The 22706-nt window shown below is 36.0% G+C and overlaps 3 protein-coding genes across 6 annotated transcripts in view; 2 read left to right on the forward strand and 1 right to left on the reverse strand.

Moving 5' to 3' along the window:
* The window catches only part of srgap3 (SLIT-ROBO Rho GTPase activating protein 3), a 92639-nt gene extending 86748 nt beyond the window's left edge, over positions 1-5891 (reverse strand). For all 3 annotated transcript variants that reach the window (XR_013822617.1, XM_079884564.1, XM_079884563.1), the window contains exon 1: positions 5360-5891. Coding sequence is in view for 2 of the 3 variants with exons in the window: in XM_079884564.1 (XP_079740690.1) it covers positions 5360-5426 (67 nt within the window). In the remaining variant the exon portion in view is untranslated. The remainder of the gene's footprint in view (positions 1-5359) is intronic.
* Positions 1-22706, forward strand: part of synprb (synaptoporin b) — a 223836-nt gene that overhangs the window by 52047 nt on the left and 149083 nt on the right. The gene's annotated exons all lie outside the window — the stretch shown is intronic.
* On the forward strand, positions 12198-22517 carry hemk1 (HemK methyltransferase family member 1). Of its 2 annotated transcripts, none has more exons than XR_013822572.1 (11): positions 12198-12441; positions 12568-12744; positions 12944-13035; positions 14047-14140; positions 14293-14424; positions 14519-14583; positions 14699-14748; positions 17290-17395; positions 17480-17595; positions 18317-18427; positions 21713-22476. XR_013822572.1 is itself a non-coding variant. In XM_079884117.1 (11 exons), exons 1-11 carry the CDS (start codon positions 12379-12381, stop codon positions 21753-21755), a joined length of 1029 nt encoding a protein of 342 aa, XP_079740243.1. In that variant the 5' UTR covers positions 12198-12378; the 3' UTR covers positions 21756-22517. The 2 variants fall into 2 exon arrangements, 1 of the variants encoding a protein (XP_079740243.1); XM_079884117.1 differs by having other exon boundaries at positions 17500-17595; positions 21713-22517.

The following is a 22706-nucleotide window of genomic DNA, read 5'->3' on the forward strand; positions in this document are numbered from 1 at the left end:
GTACAGTCAAAATGCTGCATCTGTAACTGCATGAGAGGATAATATATGAGCCGTAAGTTTCCCGCTGACATGTTGCAATACTCTTCTTCTGTTTTTAATGCTTTATTTAACATCACAACCGACAAATGAAATACTAAGATACGTAAATGTTTGCATTTTGACGTCACTACCAAGAAATAATATGATTTATTAATAAAGTCTTGTAAATGTGGTTTACTTGCTTGTTGAGTTATTGTTCTGTTATTGTTATTGTGTTATTGTAAACCTGGATAACAGGTTATTTCAGTAAACTGATTTTTGTGAGTTATCAGCGTACTGGTGTGCATGTAAACATGCTCACTGTGTATCAAGTGCTGAGGAAGCCTCTGGAGCTGAAATTCAGATATGGTAATAGGCGCTTCATTTCTGACACACGCTGTAAGCGGTTGACTAATCATAACAGGCTGGGACGTCTGACCAATCAGAGCAGAGTAGGCCCTCGGAAAGGAGGGGTTTAAAGCAACACCAAGGAACTTTTCCTCTGCGGTCGCCCTACAGGTTGGAAGCGGAATTGTCCATTACCACTGTCGTAAATAATTTAGCCTACCGCATCCTACTGTCGCACGCGCACGCTCACTGTTTATCCAGCACCAATTTTGGAATCTATTGTAACGCTTGCCGTAAAGCAAGTCAAATTTGTAGTTTTCTTATGCCTCATTAGAACTACAGAAACGCGACCCGATCTGGCAATCTTACATAGCGTGGATATACCAGATAAAGGACAGCAAAGCAGTGGCATAAGTGCCTTTCACCCTGTCACGACTTGATGAACCACTGAAACGATTTTGGAAACATTATTTGAAGGTAAAAAATCCTACTTAGTGTTGGTTTAAAGAAACTGAAATTTCAAACTAATCATTTTCTCTCTTTGAGAAATGAGGTAATGTGCAATTTATATATTAAAAAATATATAGTTTTTTGACCTTGGATGCATGTAAACCTATTGTAGGAGAACTCCAAAACAAAATTAGGAACCTTTAAAATAGCATAATGGGGCAAAAATTAAGAAATTATGACACACAATAGTGTAATCTCATTTGGTCTGGATGTGATAATCTGATTGTTGAATACAAGTAAATAGTACATTTATTGAATTTGCATTTGACCCTCTTCTGTACTCATCTTGACAGCTTGAAAGGCTCCTGTGAATTTCAAAACATTAATTATGCAATTTGCATGTGCATGTGTCAGGGGCACGGTGCTTCTGTTTAATTAAGCAAGGTTCCACATGAAAAACATGCACGAGCAGGGAGTGGGAGGGCTTATGCTAATTTACTCACAGCTGCTCGTAAGGATTGTTTATCACCCTAACAGGGGATTTTACCAGCATGCATATTATGCTAGTTTTTTGCACAGTGATTGGTTTGCGATGGTTAGGTCTCTTTAGCGTCGTTTCAGGAAGCTCGTAATGAAATGCAAATTTAAATCACTTGTGTCATGGTGTGAGTTATTGCTACCTGGCTGGATTCATACGCTAGAGATGGAACTTATCAGGACAATGTGGTGATTGCTGCTCTGTTATTCACATGGTGATTTGACTGTATGCATTAATGAAGACTAAAATTGGACTAAATGTCATTACCAGTATGACATCATGAAAGAACACTGAAGTGTGTCGTTAGTATTTGCGGCCCCTGGGGTTATACAAGTTGTTATCATTTAATCACCCGCATGTGATATCTTTGTTGGAGGACTAAAATTTAAGTTGTAAAATTGCTAAAATTCAATCATCAAAAATAATGCAGTGTTGACACAATATGAGAGTGAGAAATTAATGACAAAATTACCTTTTATAAATTATATAAATTATATTTTGGTGAGCTATTCCTTTAAGAACCCTAAAAACAAAAGTAAAAACAAAACTTAGAATCCTTTAAGCCGTTAAGTGACCTAAATGCTAGTGGGCGGGGCCTATGGTGTAATGATGTATAACTATTCGTCGATGTGTAATGGAGAGTTTGCAGAGAAACTTTTGTTGACAGATGTTGACTTTTGTACAGTTTTGTACACAAACTGTAAGTAAATGATTTCATTTTGCTCTGGAGGCAGTCATATGCAAATGCTTTTGCCTGTAAGACGTCACAGATCCTGCCTCCAACGAGACATTTTTGGAGCTTGATTAAATAAATGCTTTGTTTATAATAGGGAGGATGTTAAGCTATGAAACTTGCAGGATTTTCTAATGGTGCAAAGACCTCTTATATGTCAAAAGATCAAGTTTGATTTCTCATATCATGACCCCTTTAAAAGATGTGTGCAAATTACTCCTCATTCTCATTTCTCGACCCTACCTCTTTCTTTCTTTTCTTTACCCTTCATCTTTTCAATCTTCATTCTTACATAATTCATAGTGACTTCAATTATTCAGAATATTTTTTTAAAGTTTCTTATCTGTTTCCAACCTCCTTTTCATACATAATGTAGGTGAAATGTTCTATTATGATTATATATGCGGCCCTTCACCAGCTCATGTCTCTGGATCTTCACTTCACATGTTTTACTTCACGACCATTCTCTTGGGTTTACATCAACAGAGAGGTGCCAGACAGTAGGGCAGTTTGTGTTAATGTATATTTGGATCTCATTCACCAAACGCTTTACTGATTGTTACAAAGAAATGTATCAAACGAGCTAAATGATTTTCTTGACCACATCAAGATTATATTGTTTTATCCAATCAATTTAATATAGTTAATTTGCTGTAATTACAGAAAATCGAAGTGTCTCCATCAGCTAACAGAGCCCCAGCATGGGTCTGTGTCATGAGGGTTCGTCTATCATTAACAAGCCACTCTGTGTCATTCGTAGCTTGCTGCTCAAACTCCCAAAGATTGAGGATAAAGCTCATTACTATTCCAGACTACATCTCCCTTGTGTAACCACCAGATCTGGTCTTGACAAAGACTGACTATGGTCTGTGACCTTCTGAAATTGAAGATCACCAAACCAAATGTGTTACAAAAGCAAATACAGTATCAAAAAAATATTTCATAATAATAATTATTATTATTATTGGTGTTTCTATTATTTTTTACTACTAATAAAAATATATCACTAAAACTAATGTAAGCAAGTCCAGCTGGATTCACACAAAAATGCCATTTTCTGGCATTTTCAAAATTCTTGGGTACCATTTTATTTCAGACGAGGGGGGGGGGGGGGGGTCTGGTGATCCACATTTTAATGTTAATGGCATTTGTTCAAGAAGAGAGTGCCAGTATTATAGATCACAAGTTATGTAAATCCAAAGTATGGGACGGGCCTCTCTATGCTTGAGAGCCATGTGGCCTTCTCAAACACTGAGGGGCAAGACTCTCTTTTAACAAAAGCTACTCAAGCGAGAATCACAGGCGTTTAGTGTGAAGGGATCCTTGAGTAGAGAAACAGACTTTGTAAATCCCACCGCAGATTCAGTGTGCATCACATTACACTTAATCCCAGGAATTCACCAGTTTTAAATGTTGAATATTAAAAAAACAAACTGAGTAAAATGACCAAACCCTGCTCTGCTGCATAAGGAAACTCATTTTAAATGGATGCTAACTGGTAAAGTGTTATACTATTAGCCATTAATAATTAATGACTAATCTCCGTGATTATCCACCCTTTCTCTGAAGTTTACAAATTATCCATCCTTTTCATTTCAATGGCTAGGGTCCTTTGAACCTTCACCGTCATTGTTGAGTAGCCAATCAATGAACTGCTTCTGGAACGCCCTTTCAAACCAAACCTAGTTAGTTTCTAAACAAGCTCAGTCGAACAAACAACAAATATACTCTACACACACTAGAGCTGTTAAAATACTTTGTGAATGGATGCATTTAGTCAAACACAAACTGGCATTGGACTCTACTGAGGTGGAAAGATTCTTGTAAATAGGAGGGAACAATATAACATCTGTGCAATGCATCTTGTTCACAACAACAGATCACCATCTAAACATCCTCACTTAATCACTATAATACTTGTCTCTACACAGGCTTTGCATACACATTGATTATAAATTTATGTATTAATGGTCTTTGCTGCTTTCCCTTTAATACTAGATCTGCCAAAAGTAAATTGTAAACAAAGGAGAAGAATTAACTGAGCTCGCTGGTCGCCTTGAAGTTCCACCCATCTGTGCAGAGAGGGTGACAATACAATACACCATTCTACCCTGCCAGCAACAAAAAACCCTCACCCAACCTTCTAGTTTTTCACCAAAACAATGTATGCACAAACACTTAATGTGCAGACCATTAATAGCAGGAATTTATGTGCAACAGCGCACAAGTCACTGCAATAAAACACCTTTGAATATATGAAACCATTCCTGTGGTTGCACAAAACCCCATGTCAACAGAATCAAAGTTACTAACGCTGTTATAATTGGACACATTTTTGACATGAGGAAAGGACAGATGACTACAAAGCAGCAACTTCAGCCAGACAAACACCAAGTCAGACATTTGGGTAAAAACTGGCTGTGAGAATTCAGAATATGACAATCAAGTCTTGATGAAAAAATGCCAAACCACTGCATGGACTTCATTGCTGTCCTATTTACAAGACACAAGAGTGTTTATCACAACTGCTACTAGCAACATCTCTTATCAAAGTAGTTATCTCCTTACGAGTCTAGCCAGAATGGCTACTTTAGTTACTTCTTAGAAAAATTGTTACTAGCAACAACCCAAATTCATTCTAGTGTCTAACAAGTACTATTATAATAAATAAGTACTAGTTAAGTCGATACTACTAACTATTGGGAAAGTTATAAACAGGAAATATCTAATAGGCCTACATTAATCACAAAATTATAGAATAATTACTAGCATGAATGCAATAGGCACCACAACTATTGAAAACATACAGTACTAGTTGGAAGTGAATAGTTGATATTAGAACCACAGATCCAAATGTGTTACCAGTAACAATGGACTAGTTACATCTGACTAGTGACGCCTAGAAGAAAAATAATTGTTAGTAGCCTATGTAATGGAAATAAATACTAATAATTTACAGAATAGATTGAGGACTGGAATAAGACTACCATCATCTAATAAGTAGCAAGTTTAATAAAAAGATAGGCTACTAAATTGAAAAATAAGCTACTAGTAACTCTAGTAACAAAAATAGCTGCTATTTTTAAGGGATCAATGTAAAAACAGCTTGATTTTTACACAATCGGGCAAAACAAAGTAGCCTAATCTTTGTGTATTTAGAGAAGCAGGTTATGAATCGGATCAGTAAACATCCAAGTATCTCGCTGCAGGCCATGTGAAATAATGTTCATCTAAACTCCTCAGATCGATGCATAAAAGGCATGCCAACATACCTTTCACTTGCGTTTCATACTCCGCAATGATCTCCTTGTCCTTCTTAATCCTCGTCTGAGATGACATCTTTCTTGAGGTATAAATGTAGAATCCAGTGATATGTTGAGCTTGCGCGCGAGCCCCCGACTGTCACAGTTTGCAGCTTTTCCCCTTCTTCCTCACCAGTTACTCTCAGAAGTGTCCTTCAATGTTACATCGGCTGGTAAATCCTGATACTTTCCCCTTCAGAGAGAAGCAGCTGAAAGCACCCCGGGCACACCTGCGCTTTCTCAGATCCGATCCCTCGCGTTCAGATGAGCTGCTGCTGGGCTCGGGGAGAGGCTGCTCCTCCTTGCTCAAGATCTTCCATCTGAAGTGACTGAAGAAAATACAATTCCTATCTACAAGAAGAGGTTTGGGTATGAACGATGTGGCGTTGTGTCTGTGCCCATGCCGTTTATGTGGTCCTCAGGTCCGCATGCTCTGAAAGGAAGAGTTGAGATGGCATTATCTGAGCGTAATTGGGCTCCGTTGCATTAGAATCTCAGCGGCAAAGCAAAGAACAGAATAGCGCCCGAGCGTCGTATGTGACTCCTCCTATTGTCGAATTCACTCCCTCAACCAATCCAATCAGTTCCATATGCACCCCTCCCTGGGCTCACACACAGACACACACACACACACACTCTCTCTCACACAGGGCGTTTCGTTTACACTTACATTCTCTGAAGCCAATGTATTTAGCTCAAGGTATCATTTTCCTCAGAGAGGTATCAGCATGTTTGTATTTGTATCCCATTTCTAATAACTGATAACTAAAATATGAAGTTATACACACAAAAGATTGAATAGGGCTGTGAGTATCAATACTTCAGACAATGACCTGTAGACCAGGCAATAAATGCATCACTCCCTATAAATGACAATAACAGGCCTACATGTACAATCAATCGGTCATTGTTGCAAATCAAACCCTGTCAAGGTGATCATATGTTGTGTAATCCTGAAGGGGTTTATTTTGCAATAATAACCAGCAGATTGTACATTATATACTAAATTCATATATTGACATGAAATAGCTACTGATCTGAGTGTTTATTCTGCAATAATGACCAGCTAACATGGACATAAAATATTGATTTGACTTTTAAATCATACCTTGCTTGGCACCAAACCTAAGCAGAGCCATATAGGACACAGGCACTGGACGATGGTCATTCAGAAATATCATTCTGTCCTCTGAATGCTGCAATGGACCTATTAAAGGATTCTACAGAGATGCATCATAAAAACAACACAAAATAAGGGCTTAATACAACATGAGGGTGAAAAAAAATGCATTTGATAATGCAATAGCTTCAAGTTAGAAAGTGAGTGAAAGGATCTTCGGGGAAGAGATCATATCAATCACCAGTATCTCTAATTCACTATAACATTGCATTTGTCAGTTTAGACAGAAATGTGGTTAAAAGGGTGGCAGTTACCTGGAAAATGGGGAATGGGGGTTAAGTGTTAAACCACTTAACACTCCATCCATTCCAAACTTGCCGTTCATGAGGACATTGTGAGGTCTAAAATGAAGCATGAAGGGAAGTGTTTTAAGGGAACAAACAGCACAGATGTTCAATTCACACTCAATTTTTTTATTTTTTTTATTCTGTGGGTGTTTTATAATTAGTTTGATTTGCATAATATGACAGCATGTGCTAATGCGTTTGGAAGTATTAATCTAACATCTAATTTGTTTTGCATCTATAACCTTGATGCTCAAGATGAATTTAGGAAAATGTCCAAAAGTAACGAGCATGACAAGAGCTCTGTTCATTCAGGTGTCAGAGATGTTCAAAGATTGTATGTTCTGAGAAGTGAAACGGTGGCCTGACAGTTCCTGTCAGCGAGGTGTTTAAACCTGTGGTCTCAGAGACCCACATCAAAGCTCTGTCATCATGCCATTTCATCTGTGAACTTGCAGTGCAAGAGAAAAGCTCTTAGTGAAATGGGTCGTGGTCTGAGTGACACTGAAAAATACTCATAAGATGCAAGCTTAGAATGCAGTTACAAAATCAATAGCTATATGGGCATCAGAGCCATACAATAACTTTTACACAAAAAAATACAAATACTACAGGGCCTATATCTCACCTGTTATGTTGTAGTTTATTTTCAGCGCATATCTTTGGCTGCATTACTCCTATATGTGTAGCTGTTGTTGGGTTGTACGTGTCACTAACATATCATTAATATTATCACTGATCCTAAAAGTTAAGAGTTCCTAAAGCCCAACATGAGCATCTTGAGCATTTGTAAACATACAAGACACTTGACCTTTTCAAAGCGCACTTTCACAAGCTTACCTTAGGAATTTATATTGGGATATGCAAACAGAAGGGTTAGAGGTTTGCATTTCTGATGTGAAAATAGAATTTTTATGATATCAATATCCAGCCTTCAGGTGAACTTAATTAGTGATATTTGAATGATTCATAATCAATGCCGCCATATATTTGGTCACATTTTTGTGTTTTGAAGCATCACTATAAATTGAGAATGCTTTTAAACTCCAATTCAATTACTGAATTTGAATTGTAGATGGATACAACAAACAATAGAGCGGACAATAGATAGACAGATAGATGGACAGATAGATCCAACAAACATTAGCTAGAACAACAGACAGATAGACAGACAGACAAAAGACAGACAGAGAGATGGATGGACGGACGGACGGACAGATACATAGATAGATAGATAGATAGATAGATAGATAGATAGATAGATAGATAGATAGATAGATAGATAGATAGATAGATAGATAGATAGATAGATAGATAGATAGATAGATAGATAGATAGATAGATAGATAGATAATGATGGATAGAACAAACAATAGAGCTACAGACAGACAGATAGAAATTACAAATGGTGGACAGACAGAAAGACCTATTCTGCAATTTAGAGTTTTGCCTAACTCTTTATCATTGTGAAGGAGGTTGGGGAACATTTTATAGAACATCATGGGCTATACCGGGGTAATGAACATCCCTACAGAGGCACAATAATGTGTTGTATCCTTTTGTTTATGGAAAAAAAAAAAATTACCAAGCAATTTACCAAGCTCTGTGCCCCTCCTCTCGCTTCATCACTTCTAGGCATCTCAGGGGGCAGCAGCCTGGGAAACTATGACTTCAGTGTTTTTGAGGGACAAAGCAGCATTGTGAGGTTCTTCTCAGTATTTCAGCTTGAAGAATAGCAGAGAGAGAAAGAGAGCTTCCTCCTAGAGGCTCAAAACACCAGAATGAGTCACTGCTGAGGATATATGTGCCAGAGAGGATTCTGTCTGGACCAATGCCAGGGTATAAGGCGACTGAAAATGAATGAAATTTGGACACATTAAGAAGCAGGGAAAGATGTTTGGATGCACAGTCTTATGTTTTCTTTCGATTACAAGTCCAATATCTGCATGCTGCACATTTATTTTACGGAAATGAGAGGATTACGATGAAATCTTACCTTCAGCTGCTCAGATTCACTGCAGCACATACCGAGAGGAAAATCCTATGTTGCTATACAATCACAACTATGCCAAAGTATAATGCCAAGAGCTGGTTAGACAACCTGGTAACACTTTACAATAAGGTTCATTAGTTAACTACCTTAGTTAACATGAACTAAGATTGAACAATACTTCTTCAGCATTTAGTAATCTGTTGTATTTGTTAACATTAATTAATGCACTGTGAACTAACATGAACAAACAATGAACAGCTGCATTTTTATTAACTAACATTCACAAAGATTAATAAATACTGTAACAAATGTATTGCTCATTGTTTGTTCATATTAGTGAATACATTAACTAATGTTAACTACTGAACCTTATTGAAAAGTGTTACTGAAATCCTAAATATTTCCTGCATATACTTCCCATTCTTTTATCATCCACATCTGGCACTCAGCTGCATATTCCCTGTCATTGTGCAATGAATCCAGGTTAAATTATTTCTGTCATATTAGCAAAAGACAAAAATAGCATGAAAAAAAATCGGTTTAATGTTCTGGCATTGATATAAATGTAAATTATGATGTAAAAAAACACATCTTTTCCTTCCCACTTTTTATTAGAAGGAGGCAGAAACGGTGGGGGAAATGGCATCTGGAAATGTCTATGGCCAATTTCAGACTCTCATTTTTTAAACTCCAACTTTTTTAAACTTCCCTTTCTAAAAGTCTAGAAAAACAGGAAGCATAATAAAACTTGGGTCAGACCATAAGTAAAACTTGGGATAAAGAAAAGCAAAATAATAAAACTTGGGTTGTATCATTTATGTTTTTTTTAGTATTTATGATATAATTTCCATACGCATTTTTAAAAATCGAAACAAAAAAAATCAATATCAGTACACTATACACTAATATTCCAATACACGTGGAACACCCTCTGCTCACAAGGCCTTATCTGAATTCTGCATTGAGCGTCTTATCTAGATAAAGTGAGAAAGAAAAATAGCATGATAGAGAGATGGATTGATGTAAAAGACAAGAGATTGTGAGAGATTGGTGGTGGTTCGTGATGCCCACAGTATCAGATATGACACATATTCAAACTGACATGCCACAGCTGACAGTACACTGAAAAAAATGGTAGCAAGTTAGCAACACTTTTTACTCAACAAACAATTGCAAAGAAATGGCACATTGAATTAAACATGAAATATTGAAGTAGAAAAAATAAAATTGTGTTTTCTTGTAGAAGATATTCTCCTATAATCTTTTAATTTACAACTTCTTTTTTTTAAATGTAAAGTGTATGTTTAGAAGATTTTTAGTGCTGTCAAAGTTAACTGTACAACAGCTCTGGAACAATGTTTAGATATTATAAAAAGTGCTATGCAAATAAATTTACATTGCATTGACAACTTTATATATCCAACATAATTCGTAAAAAAAATTACGAAGTCAGTATTTTCAACGTAATATTTAAAATGTTGTCCTGGCTTCATTACAGTATAGCAATATAAAAACAATTATTTAATTTTGCAAACAACATAGCTTTTCTCACAATATAAATGGGTTTTTAAAACATAAAATTATGTAGTTACCTTTATATTTTAGGAAGAGATTACTTGCAAGGAAAACCTCACATTTGGGGGTCCTTGGCATCAAAAAGCTTGAAAACCCCTAATACTTTGCATCTTGGCTAAGGTTATGATTAACTTCAAGCTGATCACTTAGGTCTGACAAACAGTAGCATTTGTTGCAGTTTCTTTGAATGAGAAAAACTGTCTGAAATGTATAGACTGGAGTATCACAGGCCATCAAACCGGTGAAGACTCACTTTTCCTGGCAAGCATCACCAGTTTGCCTTAATTACACACACACTGTGAGCTATTATCACAGATTTGTTTCAAGGACAAAAATGTGTCTAAAATGTCTTTATGTCTTGTTTTCTCTCAGTACTTTGACATATTCATATAACCTCCCTTACAGCTTTCCTTTCATGTCAGTTACTTTCACTTCCACACGTCTCAATCTGACTTATTATCTCATCCCTCTTTATTCATATAAGGAGAGTGTTCATTCTGAGAGACAGTGTTTCAGGGGAAACACAGGGCTATAGTTGAAATCATGTGTGGTGGTGCTCACAAATAGACTGAGGCTACACACTGCAACCCCTGCAGCACACAATAACAATCAGTCCCATCTGGCTGACAGCACCAGTTCTCCATCCCCCAATCCAGTCTCTCCTCACGTGATCTCTCTCTTCTCCAGCTCAGACTGCAGACAACAAGTCTTTTCAGTACTTCTGTCTTTGAAGTTTGTGCTGTCAAACTATGGGATAATATGCATGAACTAAAACTGTAGTTCCAAGATGCAGTACACCAACAATTAATTAATAGCCGAATAATGTATAAGTTGTTTTCTGTAGCCTATATTATGAAATACCAAAAGTAATTGAAATTAACCAGGAAGAGATCAGGAAAAGATGTGTCCCAAAGTTTTTTAAATTTCTTTGTACACAAATTATGTATCAACCTACTTTGTTATCATAATACACTGTATAGGACCAGACAAAAAAAAAAAAAAAAAACGTACGTTTTTAAGTTAAAATATACAGTCCCTTACCCACTAAATGTAGCAGTTTAAGTTAATGCGCCCTCAAGTGGTAATAACAAAATCACACTTTTGGAGATAAAGTGTAAAAGGTCTACATCCAGTTTAACACAATTAATTGGAGAGTTTAGCATAAACATGATAAACAAAATACTGCCTTTTCAATGAAAAGGTTTCTCCTTTTCGTTTTGTTGTCGTATTAGATTAATATGGCTTTTATTTTGAAATATGTAAGCGCATTCATTGCGCACTAGTGGCAGGAAGTCCGCTTCATGAACGCGAATCGGTTCATTTGAACAGCTCAAAGAACTAGTTAAAATTTGATTCAGTGAATCCCGTCATTGCGTCATCAACGTGGATTCTGACATCCATTCCAATAAAGTAATTTTAGGCACATATTTTTGTTTATTGAAATTCTTTCTCGTCTCATCAAACTAATATAGCACAGATCCGAACGGTTCTCTGGATAGGCCTACATCTTAATCTTAATAATGCAAGATGCCCTTTTGAAATACGTGAAATGTATTTAAAACGCAAATGTAAGCGACATGAGATGTAAAGGGGCAGGAGATAATGCGTGATTTAGGTGTTTGCAAAAATAAATACACCTGTGAATTAGTCGACCCTCTTCTAGTTTTTATTTTATTTTTATCTCCTGAAATTCAATTTAATTACTGAGAAACAAAGTCGATTCAGTCCGATTTGTGAACGAACTATTCAAATGAATAATTGTGTTGCCGCTTAACCGATTCAAAAGATCCGACTCAAAAAAACGACTCGGACATTAGCACATGGTATCCGATTCTGATGTTACTTGTATCTACCAAGAGCTAAGACACATGTGGGTTACATTATTGCTTTAGACAGCTCTTCCACGAATCTTAAAGCAGCTCAAGCAGTTTGCTCGATTAGCTTACAGTAAAGAACGATGCTGTTCAAGACCATTTGTTTTCGATTAATGCACAGATACAGTGGAGTGTCAAAACATAGAGTAAGTTCCTGATCTCCTTTGTATTTAAAGACCACTATTATTGTAATAAAATAATCATATAGCATCCAAAAATGTGTACTGTGTGTGTGTGACTGGCAATGAATGTGTTGTTGTTGATTTTTGCAGAGTGTTGTGAGGTTGTCGTCGAGTGCAGCAGAGGGCGCTGTTGCTCCTCCGGCAAACTGTAGGATCACAGCAGAGCAGGCGGTCAGACTGTGGGCTCAACACTTCACACTGCACGGCATCTCCGAGCCTCTCCTCTCTAGTCAATATATAATATCTCATGTACTTGGCCAAAAAACTGTGAGTTTCTCTCTCACCCCATGTTTTTAAAATCGTTTTATACATTGTAAAAGTTCCAAACATATACATATACTCAACTGAAAATGTGTGGAGGCATAGTCTTGTGTGGTTACAAAGTGTAAAATAACTGTTTAAGAGAATTGTACACATTCTCATTCCCTTTCCATGACACCATGTCCTTGTCTTTCTTTGTTAAAAGCTGGAATGTGTGCCGAGGAAAAGGCTGAGAGACACCCTGACTGACAGGGAAATAGAAAGTGTGTGGAAATTATGCTCTAAACGCCTAATGAGGTAAAAGTACATTTGACATTTTTACTCTCTCCTCACTGCAACTTTTTTTAATGAGTGTGCGCACAAGTGAAGGCCTTCACAGAACCTCATATAAGTTTTTTGAATTGTTATTTGTTATTCATTTACGTTCTAAGATTAACACTAAACCATTTCCGAGGAGTTTTGACTTATTCCACCCACTGATTAGCTCAGGTCCATTAAATAGTATTAAGATACAACTTTTTAATTTGAATGTATTATCAACATTAAGATTACAGATTACTTTAGAAGTATATTTTTCATTTTTAAGTCATGTTAACATTAGTTAACTAAGTTAGTTAACAAATGGAACCTTATTGCGTTTCCACAAAAGTGTACAAATTAAATTGAGATGCAATGAGATATAAACAACAAATTAAATTAACACATTTAATATAATATTTCCTCAAATTCCCAAAACAGACTAGACTGTTATTAGTAACATTAAAAGGTTAATTCTCCCAAAAATGAAAATTATCCCATAATTTACTCATCCTCAAGCCATCCTAGGTGTATATGACTTTCTTCTTTCAGCCAAACACAATCAGAGTTATATTAAGCGGAAGAGTCAGATGTCACTCTTCCGTCGGAACTAGACTTGTGAATAGTAAATAAATATAAATATGGATATTTTTCTTACAAAAGCGCATGCTTCACTTAAGAAGGCCTTTAAGGATTACTTTTATGATGGATGGATACTCTTTTTGGAGCTTCAAAAACTCATCACTCCCATTATAAAGCTTGGAAGAGCGAGGATATTTTTTTTAATATAACTCCGATTGTGTTTGGTTGAAAGAAGAAAGTCATATTATGGGATAATTTTCATTTTGGGGTGAACCAACCCTTGAACTGGTTACAAATCAATAACTCGTGAAAAAGAAGCAGATGCATTTAATCATGGAAAACAATTTATAAACTCCTCTGAGAAGATAGATTGCCTATTGACCTTTAAAAGCCTATTGATTTCAAGCCTGTGTGAATGTGTTTTTTTAGGATGCCTGTACAGTATGTGATTGAGGAATGGGACTTCAGAGACCTGACCCTGAAGATGAAGCCTCCCGTGTTCATACCCCGTCCTGAAACAGAGGTGAAAAGCTTCAGTGACCTTCTTAGCACATGTCTGAATTTTGCAACAAACTGAGAGTGGACTTCAAATGGATGTGACTTTTTGGATAAACACAGACTGTGTGTCTGAAAACATTTATTTCCGCTTGGACCCGCTGGTTTGTGTGCATCTAGGAGCTGGTTAGTCTGGTTCTTGAAGACCTCCGGTTGATACAGGGGGAATCGCACAGGACTGATTTACGAGGTCTGGAGGTGGGCTGTGGATCTGGAGCCATCTCTCTTAGTTTACTATGTAGCATTCCACAGGTTTGCACTGTGTCTTTCTCCTAATTATTTATCTTTAGCTCTTCTGAGTAATGTAGCATGTCATCTGTAACATCTGTACCCGTGATTCTTTAAGCTCAGGGTATTTGCTTTGGATCAAAGCCAGACAGCAGTATGTCTTACAACGGAAAATGCAAACAGGTGACAACCTTTCACAATCGACTATCTAAAGCTTCTATAAATAAATCTTTATTACTTGATGATTTATTATGTTGCCTATTCCATATGTATTATTATCCTCTTTTGTTTGTTCCAGAATGGGTCTACAGGACAGACTAGATGTTCACCATTTAGATGTGATTAAGGGTAAGAGTGATGGAAATGACATGAAAAATCACACTCCGCAATGACTAATCATCATAACAGTTAGTGATTATTCTAAGACTGACAACCTTTGAAAGTGGCAATTTTTGGTCAGCACACAACAAACAAACATCATTTCTGGGCATCTTGTCTATTTTACGTCACTGACTGTAATCTGATGATTAATTTTTAACAGCTTTTAACATAACTTATAAATGCAAGATGCCTTAAGAACATTTTATTGCAAACTTAACAATGGTGTAGTTACATATTATGAATATAAATATAACTATATTTGTATATATATATATATATATATATATATATATATATATATACACACACACACACACACACACATATATGCATATATATACAGATAATAACATGATATTTGGGTCACCACATTGAGTATTTCCTTTAAAAATTGTTATAAGATGGTTATCCAGAATGAGCTATCGAGAGCTACTCAAATTTCATGATTTTTTATTTTTTTTTTAGGAGGAGAAACACATTAAGATCCAAATGATAATGAATTTTGACGGAACACAAAACCTAAAGTGTAGAATTTCTATTTAGAATGTGCTGTTTGTTTTTCCATGCTGATCTTGCATAAATGAAGGTGAATTAGACAGAATGGAAATACTTCTCAGCCAAGGTGTCATTCTTTTTCTCTCTTTAAGAAATGTTATTGATGAGAGATTAAAGTCATGTCAAGACTAGAAGTACATTACGTGTTATTTTGATTCTATAGTTAGTTTCTTTGCATTTCCTCTCTAATAATGAATAGAGAGGAAATGCAGCATGAGGGAGTAACTGGCATATTTGATTGCCCCATTTCCTTTTGCTTTCTGTTGGTTTGTTATGACTGGCCAAAGTGACCAGTGCCAAAGAATCACAAGTAGACCTGCACGTAATTCACAGCTCAGAATTCCCCAGAAAGCTCCACGGATTTCTGTAGAACTTGAGTGTCGGTCACCAATTCCACGCATCCCACTCTCCTTGTATGTTTGTTTACTAAATATTTTGACTAATTTCATCATGATTTCAGCTGCCAGTAATAATCTCCATTTCTATTTTTCCATAAATCCATGACACAAAATTTCCGCTCTCAATCCGGGAAGAAGCTGAAAAGGTGCAGAGATTCACAGTGGACCTTGTCATAACATTCATAAATGATTTAGCATTAGTGCTAGTAGATAACGTGACTTTGAGGAATCGAGCCAGACGGTTCAGCCCGAATCCTAGAAGGGCCTCTAAGGTAGTGACATGGAAATGTTCAGCTAATTCCAGGGATTCATTGGGCTTTTCCTGTTAAAGCTTGTGCCTCTCTTCCCACTAAATGGCATTAAAACAGCTGTCCTGAATGCTAAATATCAGATTTTTACTCTGCGATCTAACCACATTACTATTATTAGGCTCTGAGATGAAGTTGTTTTCTCTTTAATCGCTGCACTTCACTAACTGCATAAATGAAGGTACTTCTGCAGAAAGGTTAAAGATCTTCCTAAGTGTTGTTTTTATTGAGCTAGCAGACATAAATGGAGGCTTTTCAGGAGTTTCACGGATCATTAACACAAATATATTTGTTTTGGCAGTGTTTATGTGTGTACAGTATATACAGTAGTGGTCAAATTTTAAAATATTTTAAAAAAGCTGAAATATTTTCCTCATATTTTGATGGTTTAATCAAACTTGTTGGGTTATTAAAACCTAACCATCATTTTTGGCCACTACTGTATATGAGAAAATCAAATATTGTTTTATTACTGTATATACTTATAACTGGAACCTAGTACCATTTATTTATTATAATATTTATAATACATAATATGTACATATAATATTTACCGCTCAAAGGTTTTGGTTGGTAATAGTACGATTTATGTTCACCAATGCTGCATTTATTTGATCAAAAATATAGTAAAAAATATTTTGTGAAATATTACTGTTTAAAATAACAGAAGTATTTTATTTTTAACAGTAATCTATTTTACTATTTTAAACTTTTCAATTTTAAAATATTTTTGAAATCTAGTTTATTTCTGTGATTGCAAAGTTGAATTATCAGCATCATTACCTCAGTCTTCAGCGTCACATGATCCTTCATCATTCTGATATGCTGATTTGCTGCTCAAGAAACATTTATTATTATTATCAATGTTGAAAACAGTTGATATTTGCTTGTGTATATATATTCTTTTTTTTAAATCTTTTGTAACATTATAAATGTATTCTTGCTGAATAATATAAATTTCTTTCAAAAAGAATTTTCTTACTGACCCTAAACTTTTGAACGTTACTGTTTATATATAGTATGATAGTGTTTGATTCAAACACAACAACTGAATATATCCCCAGACATTACAAGCATGTAATTCAACATGAATGTAATTATTTTCCTCATTGGTCAACATTGTTGTTTAGTTTCAAGCTTTGAATTTCCATATAAATGATATTTTATAATTTAATGAAATAGCCACATCAGCGCAAATATGTTTTGCATTTGACAGCGAGAGAACAAAATGTGTTTTGTATTCCCAGATGCAGATGCGATACTGAGAGAATGTGACCCGGTTGACTTTATAGTGAGCAACCCTCCCTACTTGCTCAGTCAGGACATGAAGACTTTACAAACAGAGATACTCAGGTTAGGCCAACATGCGGACACACTCAACATGTGCTTTAACCTTTGGTGTGTGTTTGAAAATTCCTCATGTAACCTTTTAAACAGCCACATCTCTTTCCTGGAAGGTTTGAAGACCATGCCGCATTGGACGGGGGTTTGGACGGGCTGTCTGTGATTCGCCCGATTTTGGGTCTGTGCTCTAAGCTCTTAACAAAGCGAGGGTAAGTGAGTAGTGTGTGTTTGTCTAACGCCATCATATGTGGTTTGGCAGAATGTCTGGTTGTCTTTGAATATTCTTGTATGAGTGGCGTTGTAGCCAAATACAGTATAAATAGTATGCTATAATCACGCTAAGAAGCTTTCCCAGCATACCTAAAATGCTTCAGGGAATCGAGTGCTACACAGTTCTCTGTAGTTCAGTTGATAACAGTATTCCAGGGACCAGATCATTCTCCCAGTACTCCTCCCAACCCTTATCACTCCCAAGACACACAAACACACATATATGCACATGCATGCACAATAACAAATAACACAATTAGCTTGACGGTTGCAAAACCTATCTTGTGGAATGTTCCATGCCCGTAAAAATTACTAATTCAATAAGCATTTCACAGAATGGATGAGTAATACACTTATAAAGGCTGGAGAGCATTGTACGTGTCGATTATTCCTTGTCAGTGCATGCTGAGAACTTGCTTAGTGGTAGGGTTTCAGATTTCCTTGAGGGTTTCTCATTATGTGTCCACTTAAGATTTGTTTCTTTCGCAGAAATGACACATTGCTGTCCTTTTATAGATACTGAGAGCCCCTAGCATTAGCGTTCAGGTTTCCTACTATTCTTCTTCATGACTAATGGCTTGTGATATTGTTTACTTGGAAAAACATCCTGTCCACCCAACCTTTTCCTCCCTTACTTTTTAAATGCCTTTGTCTGCCCAGACGGGTTTACCTCGAGGTTGCTCCATGCCATCCTCCAGTCATTCAGCAGCTGATAGAGGAAAAGATGCCGGGGTTGCTTTATCTGGAAACCCATTGTGACCTCACCAACAGGTCAGGTTCTTCTGCTAACGTGACCTGCCATTTTTGTTTTGTTGTTTTTTACTTGATTTCAATTGATTATTTTTTATTTTTTTTGAAAAGTAATACCATGTTACATGTTACAGTGTAATTACAGGATTTACTTGCTCAACAGGAAATAGCAAATATGTACTTAGGTATTTGTCTCTTATAGGTATGTCTCTTGAATGTTATAACTAGGGATGCACGAATGCCGACATTTCCGACACTTACATTTTTGCTACTCGCCGATACCTGCATTTCTAATTTTTAAATGTATTGGTAGAGAACCCAAAAGAATATAAATCATATGTGACCCTGGATCACAAAACCAGTCACAAGTCGTACGGGTATATTTGTGGCAATAGCCAACAATACATTGTATGGGTCAAAATTATCGATTTTCTAAAATCATTAGGATACTAAGTAAAGATCATGTTCCATGAAGATATTTTGTACATTTCCCACCGTAAATATATAAAACATTTATTTTTGTGAGTGAATGCAGCACAATCGCGAAAATGTTTAAATAAATGGTCAACTTTAAAGGCGATTTTCTCAATGTTTTGATTTTTTTGCACCCTCAGATTTTCAAATAGTTGTATCTCGGGATGAAAATATCAGGGAATGCTAAAATTGTCATTTTATTCAAGCATCATTTCATTTTTTATAGTAAATATATTTTTTGTAGTTTACTAGCATAGCTTTAAAAAAGTAAAACATTTAAAAATAAATAAATTTATATATATATATATATATATAAATATATATATATCTATATATATCTATCTATATCCTACTAGCCACATTGGTGGGTTGAATTTTATATAATATAAATTTTTCGATCATAGTCTTTTAAAAAGGCATCTGAAATAATAAACTAACAAATGTAGTGTTGTCCAAAATATAGATTTTCCGATACATATTGATACTGAAATATCTGAAATGCTCCCAATACTCTTATTCCGCAGAATAGACACACAATACCAGCTGCGCTTTCTCATTCTCATCTCTCTGACAGCGAGTTGACAAACACACATCCTCCTCCCCTCATTCACTGTTTCATTTGCTCTGCCTCCAGATGAATATTGTTGCTGTTACAGGGCTTGAATTTCGGCATGGAATTACACGTATTGTGCATAATTTTACGCATTCTCACAGATTCTTTGCTCACATAAAACCAAGTATATTTGCTATATTAAACGATATAATGGCTCTGTGCGTCAGGTCTTAAAGTGACAGCAACCATCGAGACTCATCAGAGCAGGCAACGTTCTCTAATCTTCTATTGTCCAATTTTGGTGATCCTGTGCAAACTGTAGCATCAATTTGCTGTTTATAGCTGACAGGAGTGGCACCCGGTGTGGTCTTCAGCCCAACTGCATCAAGGTTCGACGTGTTGTGCGTTCAGAGATGCGTTTCTGCAGACCTTGGTTGTAACCAAGCTTGAACCAGTCTGGCCATTCTCCTCTGACGGACCATAGCTGCGTTCTTTTTTTTAACCTATGAATTTGTTCTATGCACCATTCTATATGCATATAAGTTGTTGGAGAAAATATATAAAATCATATAGGTATATGAGCTGTTGGAGAAATATAAAATTACAAAAAAGGAAAAAAATATATTTAACTATAAATATAAATATGTAAACAGAAAAAAATATAAACTTTGACTGTGAACATAAGGTAGCTACAAATGCGATTAAATCTCAGCACAATTCATATATTATACACTATTATCAGTCCAAAATAATTAATATATCATACACTTGAGTTAAGAGTGATCTGCTGTGACGTCACAATCAAGTTGAATTGTGGGATATGGATGGAGCTGCTTGAAGTGTACATCGGAGTAGACTCGCTCCCTCTGTCAAAATCGAGGGTACAATGGTCTGTCCATATAAACTTCCCTCGTCCACTTCACAAAGTGGAACACACTTCAAAATGATGGTGGGGATTCCCCCGAGGGGAAGTGCTTAGGGAAGTTCGCAAGTGTATGTCTAAAAAGAGGGGAGTGGAATATATATATATATATATACAGTGCTATGCATAAGTTTAGACACCCATGCTAAAGTTGACTAAAAAGAGGAATAAAAAATCATCTTTTGGAAATTGAACTTAATGCCTTAATTTAAAAAATTAGGAAAAATCCAACCTTTAAGGACACCAATTTTCTTTGTGAATGAATAATGTATCGTAAATAAATAAATGTTCTTCCTTAAAATACAGGGTGCATAAGTTTGGACACCCCTATGTTAAATTCCCATAGAGGCAGGCAGATTTTTATTTTTAAGTATTTTTTGTTATTATTTTTTTAGGATACTATGCATCCTGATAAAGTTCCCTTGGCCTTTGGAATTAAAATAGCCCCACATCATCACATAGCCTTCACCATACCTAGAGATTGGCATGGGGTACTTTCCATAAGATCATCTATCAATGCAAATCAAACTAGCTATTAGGCTAACTGAAATAAAACCATGCCAATCTCTAGGTATGGTGAAGGCTATGTGATGATGTGGGGCTATTTTAATTCCAAAGGCCAAGGGAACTTTATCAGGATGCATAGTATCCTAAAAAAAAAATAAAAAAAAAATACTTAAAAATAAAAATCTGCCTGCCTCTATGGGAATTTAACATAGGGGTGTCCAAACTTATGCACCCTGTATTTTAAGGAAGAACATTTATTTATTTACGATACATTATTCATTCACAAAGAAAATTGGTGTCCTTAAAGGTTGGATTTTTCCTAATTTTTAAAATTAAGGCATTAAGTTCAGTTTCCAAAAGATGATTTTTTATTCCTCTTTTTAGTCAACTTTAGTATGGGTGTCTAAACTTATGCATAGCACTGTATATACGTGTGTGTGTGTGTGTGTGTGTGTGTGTGTGTGCTCACTGTGCATATATATATGCCTGTTATTTAATATTATGTAATTAAACGTATTTTTTTACATTTTATATATGCATATATATCTTTTGTGTCATATATAATATATACTGTACATATGCATCTTTTGAATTGCTCAATAACTGTAATGGGCTGTGAGAATTATGATGATCTTTAAAATGGGAACTACTCCTTTAAAGTGTGCATGTGCAAAAGCTTTTGTCCAAGTCATTCTGGATCATCACTCCAGTATTTGGTAAACCGACTCTGTAAATAATAACTAATGCAACCTTAGTAGGCAACTCAAGTACCCTGTTATCTCTGGATGCTGAGTCAACAGTATCCCATTTACTGTATACTGGTAAACACACTATGTTTTTTATTTTACAGGCCACGATTTTGCATTTTACAGAAGAAAGGAGAGGATGACTGAAACAAAGGACAGAGGAAAATACATTAGGAAAGACAGTCAGGAAGATGATCTTGGCTGGTATGACACCACACTAAGTAGAGCTAGAGTCTTTACCATGAGCAATTGCCCATTTAAAATGCCTTCAGTCAAATTGCAGGTGGCACACTGCCAGTCTCCTCGCCTGTTCCCAGCATGCACCGAGTTAAAAACCTGCCAATCCTACCAAGAAGCTCCTTTGTGAAATTTACCAACCAAGGGTTTCTATTTGTCTTGTGCTGTAACCTTCTGTTGTTGTATCTTTTATATTCGCTTTCCTTTTAATTGGTAAGTGCCTGTGGCTGTGGTTTGTTGTGGTGAGATTGCATTGATTGTGAGTTTGTGCTCAGTGTGCAAGTGTCAGGGTGCAGTAGGCTGAAGGTAATTATTGAAGCCTTTTCTAAGAACTCCCCCTCCCAACCCTGCGCTAGTCACTCCCTGGAAGTAATGCACTCATTCTGCGAAACAGCTGGCCCATTGCCGCTAACTCGCTCGCTCAGCTAGCCCACAGAAAAACCAGACATGCTCCACTACCACAATGCATACACCAAATCTGTCTGTTCTCTTTGAATGAGTGAAGCCGAATTTTGCATGCACTGCCTCTCTTCTGTGTTTTAGTAATGTGTATTAAAATATTGCGGAGACATTTTGTATTTATTGTTCTTGTAGACATGCAATGCCATGATAAATAAACTATTTTTAATACATTTGTTGTCTTTATGCTGATTAAAATTGGCATTTTTTGGCAATCTTATTGTTTAGATCATTAAATAAGAATCTTTTGCAGTGCAACTGTTAAAATAATTCTTATTGATCACCCTTTTTAATACTGTTGTTCTTGCATATATTACTGCGAACAAAGATTATTTACATATTTACGTCACTAGCAAATTTATGTAAGCTTGCGCAGCACTGAGATCGGGTTTCAGAAAAAGC

This window comes from Squalius cephalus (assembly GCF_949319135.1).
Source record: "Squalius cephalus genome assembly, chromosome: 10".
Classification (NCBI taxonomy): domain Eukaryota; kingdom Metazoa; phylum Chordata; class Actinopteri; order Cypriniformes; family Leuciscidae; genus Squalius; species Squalius cephalus.